We start from the raw sequence: 12,816 nt of genomic DNA on the forward strand, positions 1-12,816 counted from the left end.
ATTAATGACACTGGAGAAGAAAAAAAAAATAATAATCTACATCCTCAGACATTCAAGCCATACTCTCGTCTTTCCTCTCCCACACCTCTTTGGGAAAGTGGTGTACCAAAAGTACATGAAAAGCCATTTCAATTATTTCTACTCTATTTGCATAACGACTCCTGACACTGATGTTAGGACGAATACCATCACCTTGTTTATTCTAGCAGAGTTATCACATCGAAAATCGGACCGATAAAAGTTATGGCAAGTCTCCTGTGAAGAGGAAGGGATGTGCCACAATAAAGGTCTATCAGCCATGTAACTGTAAAGCACCGAACAGCCAACCTACCATGGGTTCAGAGAGGAGAAAGGATGCACCCTGGCCACCTGCAAGTCAACAGCTGCCATTCAAATTCAACACACCAGTTTTTTTTAAAAAATATGATTTCCTACTTAGATTTATTTTTTCTTTAATAACACAGTTTAGCATTTCAGAGTTTGGCATTCTACACTCTTACACACTGTCCTTGTTTATTAGCATTTGAACACAAAAAGACATAGCAAGACCTCCAAACACAAATAAATACAAAAAACACAATATACAATAAACTGAAATACAAACATATAATAATGCTATTGGGAATTAAGACATGTTGCTAATCCTTTTTCATATTATTATTTTAACAACATGGTTATTGCTGAGCAATAAATTATACATTTTAAAGTTGTTTTTCCCCCTAAAAGAAAAGGACGAGAACCACTGGTTACCAGATCACTTGCACTGTATCCTTACAGCTATTGATATTAAGACAGGCAGAATATACACATCAAATGAGGTTGGCCTTCTCTTGGTCTTTGTTTTTGATCATAAAACTGAACACAAGTGTACCGTTCACTGAAGAGTATGAGATTAAAGAAATGGATACACAAGTTTCAAACACGTAATTTGTACATTTTCTCGATCACTAATGTCTTTTCCATAGATATTTCTTACAGAATTTCTTGGAAACAAATGTCAGCTTTCGTTTTCCCGATTATTACGTTGTTCCATGCATCTTAAAGGTTATCCTACTTGTCTAAGAGAAATGGACCTACGTTTAGCCCATCATCTCCTAATGGGGTATTTTTCACAGCTCTCTAGTCACCACTAAATCATTGGAGTTTTATACCTTGTAGAAAAAATCCTGAACTTCCCCCTTTTTTTTTTTCTATAAAACTGAAAAATAATCTATAAACCAAACAACACTAAGAAAAACAAAACAGGTGGATCACATGATGCATCAGCAATGATGGAAGCTTGTACCTTCCCATTCCACAAGTACAAATTATACAACTCTCTGCCAGTGATGCAGGTCATAGTTGGAAGATGTGTCCTTTCAGGTGTGAGCTATATTCAAATCCAAAGCTCAGAACACTATGCAAGAAAATGACCTTTACGAATGATAATGCTGGTTTATCTCAGTAACCCTTAGACAGAGTCAAATTTTATCACTACGCATCGCACTGCCAGCAATGGAGCGTGTGAACACCGGCATTGCTAAGAAGTTAAAAAGTCCTTGCAGAACTGGCAACCAAATTAAAAGCTTAGTTCCAAAGGACCAAAAACACAAACACCACGTAGAGACAACAAACCCTTCCCTAAATGGGTAGGTTAGTAAGCCACAGAGTTGGGATCCAGATTTGAATTCCACATCAAGTCTGGGATGTTTGGGTCCAGGATTTTGGTTCAGGTGCTTCTCTGTGAAATTTAGAACTTATTTGAACCCTAAGGAACTAATCCTAACTTGGAGGGAAAAAAATCTAAACAAACACAGCCTAGTATCTACACTAAAGGATCATGAAATGAAGACAGAAGCTGCAGTCTTGACCACAAATGGAAAAGAAAATAGGAATAGTCAGATCCCTTACATGTTGTAGATCTCTACTCTTCTAAATCTTAAGAGGATGTCCCTGAATCAGCAGTCCAAAGTTTTCCACAACCGTCCCTATCTGGTGCTTCTCAAAGGCCTGGATTAAGAGGCAGGGAAGAACAACTAAGCCCTCCATATTTTGGTTTAAAGAAAAAGGAAGAAAGCCCCGCAAGAAAGAAATGGTTGGTCACGCTACAGGCTGGTAGAACTAAGACGAAGCCACTTCACTTTAAAATTGTATACCCCCTCCTCAGTTAAGAGGAGCATCAAGTGAGACTTACTTTGTTGGGTGATTCTGAACAAACAGACCAGGACACGCATGTGCTGTGATTACTCACGCTGACACATCGTGCTGGCGTTCCACTCTGCAGGCTGTGCAAAGCACCGAGTAGTGAGCAACATCTGGGCTACCGTACACGTACAACCCCAAATCACGACAGCTTGTATGTTTATACTAGCCCTTACTGTCCCGATGTGGGTCTTTAAGGTACATCAAATCCTTTTTCAGTTCCTTTAAAGGACAAATGTATTAAATGAGTAAAACCTAGTCATTTGAAGATAACACTAGGAAAAACTGGAACCCCTCATTCGTCCCAGCTCTGGGAGATTCCTTAATGACTCTGGGCCAAGTCACATCTCATCCCTGGTTTCCTTGTTCCAGAAAAAGCCAAACAGCACTTGCCTCTAAGAGGAATATGTTTGCAGATGCAAAGTGCTTCCTACACTGTAAATAGCACTAAAAACTACTCTCAGACAGGCTGAATTCCCAAACCGATTGTTTTTATTGCAGTAACTATGATTTCTAGGTCAACCAGAATATAGAGGTATTGACTGAACACGACAGAAATTCCAGGAAGAGGTCCAGCTGCTTTTTATTATATTTTGTTCCCAAATTAAAGGAAAGAATTTGCCATCAACAACTTGCCCATCACTATGCTTGTTCAAAATAGCGGAACCTCCAAATTAGCAGAGTATGAGGAAGGACATGTGTCCTAGATGACATTCCAAGGTCTTCAGAAAGACTAAACAAACTGTTTGCTATATACAGGTCTTCAAACCTGGAATATGTGAATCCAAAGTTTGTCCTTAGCCAAGATCCTCCCTTAGCAGCAGCAAGTTCTATTTGCACCAATTGATCAAGTATAACTTGAAGGGTTTTGTTTCATCACTTCTACATAAAGACATTGCATATATATGTGCATGCATGTCTGTGTGTATATGTATGTACCTACACACGTATGAGTCATTTACAGAGCAAAACCTAAGAGATTAGTTATGCAACCCAGAATTTTTCCCCCTCACCTATTTGTATATTTGCATAGTTAAATCGTATCAAGGCATCAATACTGCAGTCACATTTGTCACTCTTCTGTGGTGCAGGCAACTTTTCTTGTCACTCTACATGCTTCTCTGTCTCGGACCAAACAGCACCAGTGTTTTAAAAACAAAAGAAAACAACAGAAACCTTGCATTGTTGGTGAAACGCCTATCCCACATGATAGAATACAGATACAAATAGGTGATAGCTTTTAAACTCCACCTCAACAAGCCGCAATCATGGCAAGCTGAGAAACATGAACGATACAATCACAACCTACCATTCATGGGTTCAACACTTAAATTACAACTAACACAATCTCCATTACCTTCGCATTTGAGAAATTCACCAGGCACAGAAACAGGCACGTATCTTCAAACTTTCCTTTCCAAGTAGGAAAATCCATGGGAAAAGGAAGTAAACTGTATTTAATATTTATAAGAAAGCTAGCATGTTACCCACAACGCTTTTTCTGTCAAAATTATGCCATCCATCATCCCCTTTTCCCTATTGCACGTTCTCATTGTGAAAGAACATTTACAGTACAAGGCTGAAAACAACATGCATATTGTAAGTCAGCAGTTGAGGTGTACCATGTAGACAGTAACTGAAACAAGACCCCTTTAATTAGATCAGAGAAGAAATGCAGACATGGTCATGCATCAGCATCACAGGTTGGTCTTTAAACACCCATATAGTTTCATCCTGTTTAGAATTCAAGTCTTACTTTCTAGGTAACAGATGCACTCATCCTGTGCTGAGAGTGTACAAAAAGGGCAACATCCACATAGTCATACACTGGAATCTCCCTAGAGAAAACTGGAAACAGAAGAGGTTTGTACGTAACTTGAAGCGTCATCGTTAAGAAAGAATACCAGCAAGAGACTTCAGTTGTGTGCTGCTAAGAATTACTAAGCTGAGGAAAAAAAAGTTCCATTGAAGAAACTCTGTTCAAAGTAAAGCAAATACTCTGGGACCCCCTTGCAACAATGGCACACCACAGGAGTTAGCTGGGATTCAAGAGCGTATGTGGGGGCAGACTGCTGCCTCATGAATCACTTTAAACAGACAGACCCTAGAAAACTTTGGATATCTGGTCAGGAACATATAGAAAAAAGGATAAAGGGCATTTCAATGATGAGAAAAAAAAGTCAAATAATTTTAAGTGTTGAGGTAAAGCACAGGTATCTTTTCCTTTCAATTTAGAGAATATACAGTGGCTCTTGTGTTCACAAAATGCTACATACTCCTTGCTGGAAAGCAGAGGAAAACCGATTTTCTATGTACACAGTAAGAACTCTACAGAGATTGGCCCGCGAGTTCTGCGGAGAAAGGAGGTGTTACAGTCAAGGCTTTGGGTATTCCACAGCAGGCGGTGTCTACATTTGTGTAGCAAGATCCTGGATTTCACAGTAGGCAGGGTTGGCAAACTGGAAATTCTCTGGCAGCTTCATGTAGTTTTAAAAAATAAGTGCAGTAGGCCTCCATTTTATTAACTGTGATAAAAAGCATATATGCAAAAATATTTTTATATTGATAGCACATTACTGCATTATAAAAGCTGCCCAAGTGAAGCTGAAGATTCTGGCAGCTGGTGCTTTCGGCACTTGGGAGATGTGGAAAGCAGCATAGAGATCTGTGAAATACAACAGTGACTGATGTTTCTGCTACAGTGATCGGCATTAATATAGTTAGCAGTGTTCATATTTAAACTTCTCTATGAAGTTTCTGAGTCAATATCCCACTAAGAGGAGATATTCAGATCTCTTAAAGCTACTAGTTTAGGCTGTGTGCAGACTCAGGAAGACTTCCCTATTAGTTTACACTTTCTCATGTTTCAAAGTCCTTTTTCAATCACAAAGGCTGGAAACACTTTTTTCCTCCTTTTTTAAAGAGCCTGGATTTAGAAGCGCAATTCTGTCACAGGAGTTGGAAACTGTAGTCACAAATCTGCAGAATATGCTGGGCCCTGCTTATACTAGAAATCTCCTCCAAGTCCCAGATTGAAACAGGATATAAACTGTTTTGAGATGGCCAAACGGTTTCATATAAGTTTTCAAGACATGCAATAGCAATGGGAGGAGAGTCCTTTGGACATTTCCACTTGGGAATCCTGTTTTCAGTAAAATTCTGTGATGCACAAACACAAAAGCTCAGCTGCCTACATTCACAATTATTAAAATAACACAAGTTGAGCGAACCTTCGCCCAAAAGCATAAAGTGATGGGTTTGCTTATGCAGCCTGCATAAAACTGCAAGTGCCATATAATTATATCTAGAGATATAGATGCCGGTATATCTGTAGATACTTATCTCTTGTGCAGAACATCCTCCTTCTGTGCTAGAAATTAAATGCTAGCACATGCCTCCATATTTGAGCTTGCACCCGTTGACAGCTATGTACCATAAAGAGAGTACAGCACCTGGACAATGGAAGGCGAGAAAAGGAAGACAAGTTGCTGCTGACAGTTGTGACAGTCAGCAGCAGGCAGTATTCTAGCAGGTGCCTGGAAAACCCATGAAGACCACTTAGCATGCATTGTATATTCATAAATACTTCTTGCAGGCACTGTGTGTGAAGGCACAGCCAAAAAAGACAACGGCAAAGACGAGCTGAAATACAAAGGCATGAATTCAACTGCACCTTAGACAAAAATTGTGACTATGCCTCAAAAAGCAGAAAACTGATGCACCTGACATTAAAGGCTGAGATGCAACGTTTTCTTTCAAGCCCACAAAGGCTAAAAACATAGGGGTGCAAGTCTGTTCTGCCTAAGAGGTTCTTGGATTTTAAAGTGCACCACAGTCAGACTATGTCTCTAGACTTGCTTGTCACAGGCTATTAAACAGAAGCAGATGAACACAGCAGGTTGCAATCAGCATGTTTCAGGGCTAGCAAATGCTTTCCACTGCAGTTCAGGCTGTTACAAGAAAGAAGCCCATGCATTCCCTGTTAGGATGCTAGTCTGCTATGAAAAGCTGTCACGAGCGTATACATTCACAGCCCCACAGAGTTCTCAGATCAGTCCGTTTCAAGTGATGCCACCCTACAACCACAGGCATTAGAGGAAAAAATGTCGCCTGCCTTCACAGTGGCCATGGAGACTGTCTAGTCCAAGCTCCATAGGGCACTGAGCTAACGTTTTGGCACCTGAATAAGTGGATTCCACCATGGCCAAGTCATAGAAGCTCCAGAAGCCAAAGAAAAGGGCTTTGGCTTCTATTTTGTACATCACAAGGTACCTAAGGGCTCTGAAGACAAGGCTAAACATTATGCCTGAAGTCCAATTAAACTACCATTTCAGATATCAGAATTAATCTGAATAAAAAAGCTATGGTTTATAAGCAGCACAGCACATCTAAGGCACATGTATGCATGCAAGCCACCATCACTGTATTAAGACATAGCTGACTTGTCCTTAAGAAGCAATGGCTGCTAGTACAGAACGAACATATAGGCTTTTTTTCAGCACTAATCCTCCTCCCCAATACTGAAAATACTATATACTGCTGACAGCATAATGTGCAACATATATAGCTTGATTGGAAAGCATGGGGCAGAACTTTAAAAAATGTACAGGATTCCGTTTAGAACTCCAAAGTTCAACAAATGCCCTATTTTAGGGTGAAAACAATTATAAATCTGATAATGATGCACAGCATCCATGAGTGATTTTTCCTTAATTTTGAAATAGTGTCATTAACTACGACATATATTGTAGGTTTACATTTCTAAAGAGAAATAACAGAATTGAATAGTTTTTTTTTCTATCACAAGTGATAACCAGTGTTTGATATCTTCTATTTTTCTTCCAAGAAATATCAGTCTATCAACAGTTTTAAAATAAAATGTTTTCTGTAACAATAGAACTTTAAATAAAAATATGATTTTGATTCAGATACTTTTGAGAAGACATGGAAACTTTTCCAAGATCTTCTGACAAAGTAATTATTAAAACAGAGACCAGATGAGGCCTTAAAAAGACAATATACTATATTTCAGACAAGATTGCACCTCAGTTTTTCAAATAATATCATAATTGCAACATTACTTCATCATTTCTTCTTTTAACATGCTGACAATTTCCAGCTAGCCCACGTGTGAAGTTTTTTTGTTTTTGTATTCTAGCTTAAAGAAAGAAAAGTCAGTAATTTATTCAGCACATACTGTATATGTCTTTTCACCTCCAATTGACTAGAGCATTAATAAGTTAAAAAAAAAAAATCCTCTCTGACCATAATCATTATCCTCAGGAGGGATAAGTGATTCTTCAGAGCTTAAGTGTTGCTAGTTCTATTAAAAAATATACCATGGTATGATTTCTTAATGTGTTGCTACTTTCGCAATTGGACCCTATGCAGTTATGCCTTCAAACTCTTCCATCTGTTCCACAAGGTGGTTCTGTGAGCTTTAGGACCTCTGACTGAAGACAAACTGATATAAAAACCCCAAACGGAGTTGTCTTCTGTTTAATCCGCCTCCCCTATTGTATGTCAGGGGTCTGGTAGATCCGATGTATCCACTATGACTTTAATAAAAATAGTATCATCTTTAATATACGTTCCATTCTCTAGAACAGTTTGAGCCACAAAGACTGGGCAGCCGGATGCAATGTTCATTTCTCCAGTTGGCTTCTTGAAACTGCTGCTGTTGGGATCTGGCTTGAAAGCATCTCCTAAGTGGCGTCGAGACGGTCCCTGATCCATTAGCATGAGAGTCACTTTCTGTTTAAATGGCCAAGGAAGCAATGCATCGTATTCTCCACGCATTATGACAAAAAACAGCGACAAGTGCGTCCCTTTTCCCATGCCATCTCCATTAAGGTAAACCCTGGCACACATCTTGTAGCCAAAGTATCCAGTATAAAAGGGTTGGCTGTACAAGGACAGAGTCTTCCCCATAACTGCCTCTTGCTTCCGACGTTTATAATCTCGAATTTTCCAAATTAATACTCCGTTGTAACTGGCAGTTTCTAAAACTTGGAATCGGAGGTCCATGTCAGCCAGCCGAATATCATGAACACTCAGCATCTGATCATGTCTGCTCAGCTGTGTCTCTAGCAGGCCTGTTAGAAAACAGGAAGGACAGGGGTGAGAAAAGCTTATTTTTCTAAAGACTGTAAAAATCATTCGTAATGTTCCTACTGCATAAGAAAACTCTCCTCCTCAAGAGCCAAAGCACATTCGGCCACTAATGAAGCAATTTCCACAGACAACAGTTTGCCAGCTAGTATCTAGGGATTTCTAAAAACGTGGGTGTTAATCACGCATACAGTAAAAGTCGAATATTCAAGTCATCTAACATAAATTTTGCCTAAACTAAGCAATCTGACTACAGAGGCTTCAATTTTTTCAGAGCAGACTTGGTAGCATTATCTGTAGATTCCTATTAACAGTGAAGAACTTGGAAGTGGTCACACATCCTGCATAAACCCCCTGAAATTCAGAAGCATGACTGTTCTTCTCAGGCACTACTTGTCTCAGAAGTGTAGTGCTGTTACCATGTCTAATGTTCATCACAAAAGAACAGAAAAATCAAGCTTAGCTCTGTATTATATGATCACTTAGTTTGGCGGGAAGGCTGTTTTTAATGTCCCCTTTTCCTCATGTGAAAATGTTACTCGTCTTTGCACACTGGCAAAACTGGCCGACATACAATACCAAGAAGCAGATGAATTTGTATGGCGAGTTTGCTTTATATAGATTTATTTACATGTTAAGTTCTTTGTCCTAATCATTTAAACACTTACATGTGATCTACACTACTTGCTAAATCTCCAGTTCCACTTTATTCAGCAAGCATGACAATAACCTTATTCTCAAGCAGATCCCACAGTTTTCTTTGGATCAAATATACCCCCCGCCGTAACAGATATCTGGACAGGTGCTTTTAGGTAGATAACCAGACTGCTGATCCATTCATGGGGGAGAAGAGTAATAAAAGAAGACTTGTCAATATACCACTACCTTTAAAGAACCTGCTGAAAGCTATTAGCTGTCAAAGATCAACTGAGAAACTACTTATAATGAACTAACACTGTAATCAAGACAGCGGTCAAGAAAACAAGACTAGAATCAAGCCTAAGAAGCGGTGTAGAAGCAATGCAACATTGCCAAAGGGATTACACAGCTCCCTATTGAAAAATCAGAAGAGCCAGCATTATTGATGCTTCCACATAAAAATCACCATGGGAGTGCTATCCAAAATATTTTTTTTTTCCTTGACAGCAGCACCGAGTACTTCAGTCCATTGTGCTTATACTTACTTGTATTTCGAGCTCCTTGCCCAGCAGTTTTATCAACACTTTCCAGCTCAGTCACTCTGTTCTGGAGGGACTCTACACTGCTCTTCATGCTGTCAGCCTCCTCCCAGTTCTGTCTGAAGGGACGGATTTCTTTGTCCAGTTCTTTCAGTTTTTCTGCCTGACTGTCTATCACTCGCTTTATAAAACAATAAGGTATGAGTTAAAATAACAAAAAGACATTAATTTATGCAAATTAATCAAGGACACATTTCCAATATAAAGAAGTTTCACTTATGTCAAATACTTTAGTAACACAAACGTTGAAAATTTATAGAGGAATAGCTCAAGTATTTATAAAACACTTATAAAAATCTTTAGTGCTGTACAGGTATAAATATTAAAGCATTATCAGAATTATCAACACAATTAGTAAAAAAAGAGGAACTGTTAGTATGCTCTCATCTAAATTAAAAAAAACAACCAAACAACTTTCAATGCAAGAACCAATATTCTGAATGTCTCTATATTGATATTATAGGCTGATACCAGAAGGTCAGAGTACTGAAGCAACAAAGCATGGGCACAACAACTTACCATGATGTGAATCAAGTGGCTGCTCATGTGCACACATTTATCATTGGGTAACAGCAAAATAAACTTGCCCCTCCAGAAAAACACCAGTACTCTTGCACACAGGGAGCAGGAGTATATGTATGTGCAGATACAGCGGCATTAGCAAGCTGCAAGCTCACATCAATCAGTTATCAAAGCCTAAGTTACTACGTGCCCGTAATCATAGCAGAAGCCCTCAAGAGTGTAAAAGCAAAACTACCACTTCTGTCCCCTTAAGCATTCTTAAAATTCCCGCCATTACTTCCTAGACTGAATAAGCCATGCATCCTGAAGGTGCTTGCTGGTTGAGTCTTTTTAAGAAAGCAAAGAAAAAACCAAACGCCAGCTGATTTTGGAAAGTCATGAAATATAATACTCCAGAAAAAAAATATCTAGAAAAGGGGGGTATTCTCTGAAAGAGGGGCATTGCAAGCACCTCAGTATATTGCAAGTACAAAGGAGACTTATTTCCCGGTCTACCTCAAATCTGATGCAAAAAACTCATAGCACTTCACATTATCACAGCTAATTTGGACGAGCAGGAATTTTAGCCAGAACCCCATAACCAGTTGTGAAGTTCAAATGATAATAAAAGTATTTGAGACAAGAAACTACTTTTGCTACCACCTACAGTTAAATTCCAAATCTAACTTTATAGTTGATCATCATATAGTGCCAACATATGTAAAAAAGGTTTTTCCCCATCAGTGGGGAACGTTGAATCCACATGGCTAACCAGAATGTAAATGCAAAATAACTGTATTTTCTTGCTTTGTACTCAACTGCTACTTTTTTTTAAGAAGCAAAACCCATTCTGCCTCATGCAACCTTCATTTCCCCTTTTAGGCATTTACTTTTAATCATGTGGTTTCATTTATACTGAAAGTCTGTAACAATTAATTGAAGTCTGTCAATTTGATAAGGCAGCTAGCAAAGTCATGTTCTAGGAGTGTTTTATTTTATTGTGTCTCAAAACCACAAAGTAACATATTCTGAGATTAACTATTTATTTCTATGTTGGTGTTTTAAAACAAGCTTATGTATCTCACTTGCAAAATCATGACTTTGTGAAGGAAAGCTGTGTACTGAATCATAAACACAGTGGTATGGCCCCATTAATAGATAAAGTAACTTGCCTGGACATACTAATTAATCATCAGCTAACAACACAGTCATACCCTCTCACTTCTGATGGTAATCAGAAAATAAAATAGGGAAGGGCTGTAGCTATACATATAAAAGGAAACACACCATGGAATGGCCTGAATGAGTGTTGTAAGAGCAGAGCCACAAGATCTGTCCAGTAGTTCACAGTTAACAGGCAAAAGTAAACTCAAGGTGTGCCCAAGTCTGATCTTTCTCCTTGCACAAAACATGAACTCTCCAAGGCAAAAGTAACACAGTCATAGGTTTGTACAGTGCTTCACATGGAGATGCTCTACTTTCCAACTGGGACCTCTTGGCACTAACACAGTATCAAACAAAATGAATAAACACATTTTTTGATGAACTGGGAAAGTGGTAAAGATGCAGAGGTGTAAGCTATTCTTTCAGGAGAAGTTTACCATAAGTTGTAATTAGGGATCAACTTCTCTCCATCAACCCGTGTGCAACAGTCTACATTCTACTTACACAACCAATTCTGGTTATTAGCTGCTTCTGCCACACATTGGCAAATGTGTAGTATTTTATCTCCTGTACCCCTCCATGAGAATTCAAGAGAGACAGAATAATCAGAAATAGACTTGTATTCTGTTTTTTTTTTAAAGCAGTGGGATCTCTTATCTTTTTACCCTACAGGGAGTCAACCTCACTCATGCTGGGAGATACTGATGTACTAAATCAGAATTTAATACAGCAGTGAAGAATTTCACTCTAATTACTCCATTAGAAAGCACACAGATGTCTCACACCGTACTCATAAATTTTCAAGTAGATATCAATTCTCTGCATGCACTTTTTACTCCAGCAACTGACCTCTCCAGCTCAGTAATCCAGTTGTAAATCAGTAATGTCTGGCAAACCACTGAGGGATCTACTTGATGTTGATTTTCATCTAGGTTTTGTTTGGTATTTCTAATAAACCATTTGCAGAATTTTAGCACTATTCTTACTAAAATTTAGAAAATGTCATGAGGAACTGAAGAAATCTCTCTATTTCAGATGCTCTTAATGTACCTTTCCATGCAACTGACAGAGCAAAACTGGAAAGCTAAAGAACACACTAGAAAAGGAACCAGAGGTACTACTAGACTGCGAAAACAAATTATACCTCCTCCTCCTCTGAAGGATGTATTACCAACCAAATAATTGTATATTCATAAGGTCATTGTTTCTTTTGTCTAAGTATCTCACGTCCACACTCAGCTTAAGACTTGACTTACTAATATGCTTCTATATACCCCTAAGAAAGACTGGATACTGGATGTGAAAGTTCTTTCCATGAGACAGCAGTTGAAAAAGCCATCATATACTCTCTTGGTAAGAACACCTTCCCTAGAGACCAGTATATAGAAAATTAATCTGAATCAGAACATTTCAAGGTTGAGGTTCCTGACAGTGCCTAGACACCTCTGATGCATTTACACCAGTTGTGTTAAATGCCTCGCAGTGCAGATAACGCCAGTTGTGCCCAGTGAAGCAGCTGTTCCCAAGCCAAAGAAAGTTATATGACAACTAATACTGCAACCGTACCACAAATAACTAGCATGCACAGGACTTGGGGGACTAAGCAAGTATCACTTGCCCA

The 12,816-nt window shown here is 38.7% G+C and overlaps 1 protein-coding gene across 6 annotated transcripts in view; it reads right to left on the minus strand.

Annotated features, from left to right (window-relative positions):
• Window positions 1-408: 408 nt before the first annotated feature.
• TRAF3 (TNF receptor associated factor 3) overlaps window positions 409-12,816 on the minus strand; it is a 71,282-nt gene continuing 58,874 nt past the window's right edge. For all 6 annotated transcript variants that reach the window (XM_037394559.1, XM_037394557.1, XM_037394562.1 and 3 more), the window contains 2 exons: window positions 9,477-9,651; window positions 409-8,276 (listed from right to left, as the gene is read on the minus strand). In XM_037394559.1, the coding sequence (XP_037250456.1) occupies window positions 7,705-8,276; window positions 9,477-9,651 (747 nt within the window). In that variant the 3' untranslated portion in view covers window positions 409-7,704. The remainder of the gene's footprint in view (window positions 8,277-9,476; window positions 9,652-12,816) is intronic.

Source organism: Falco rusticolus, chromosome 7 (genome assembly GCF_015220075.1).
Source record: "Falco rusticolus isolate bFalRus1 chromosome 7, bFalRus1.pri, whole genome shotgun sequence".
Taxonomy (NCBI): domain Eukaryota; kingdom Metazoa; phylum Chordata; class Aves; order Falconiformes; family Falconidae; genus Falco; species Falco rusticolus.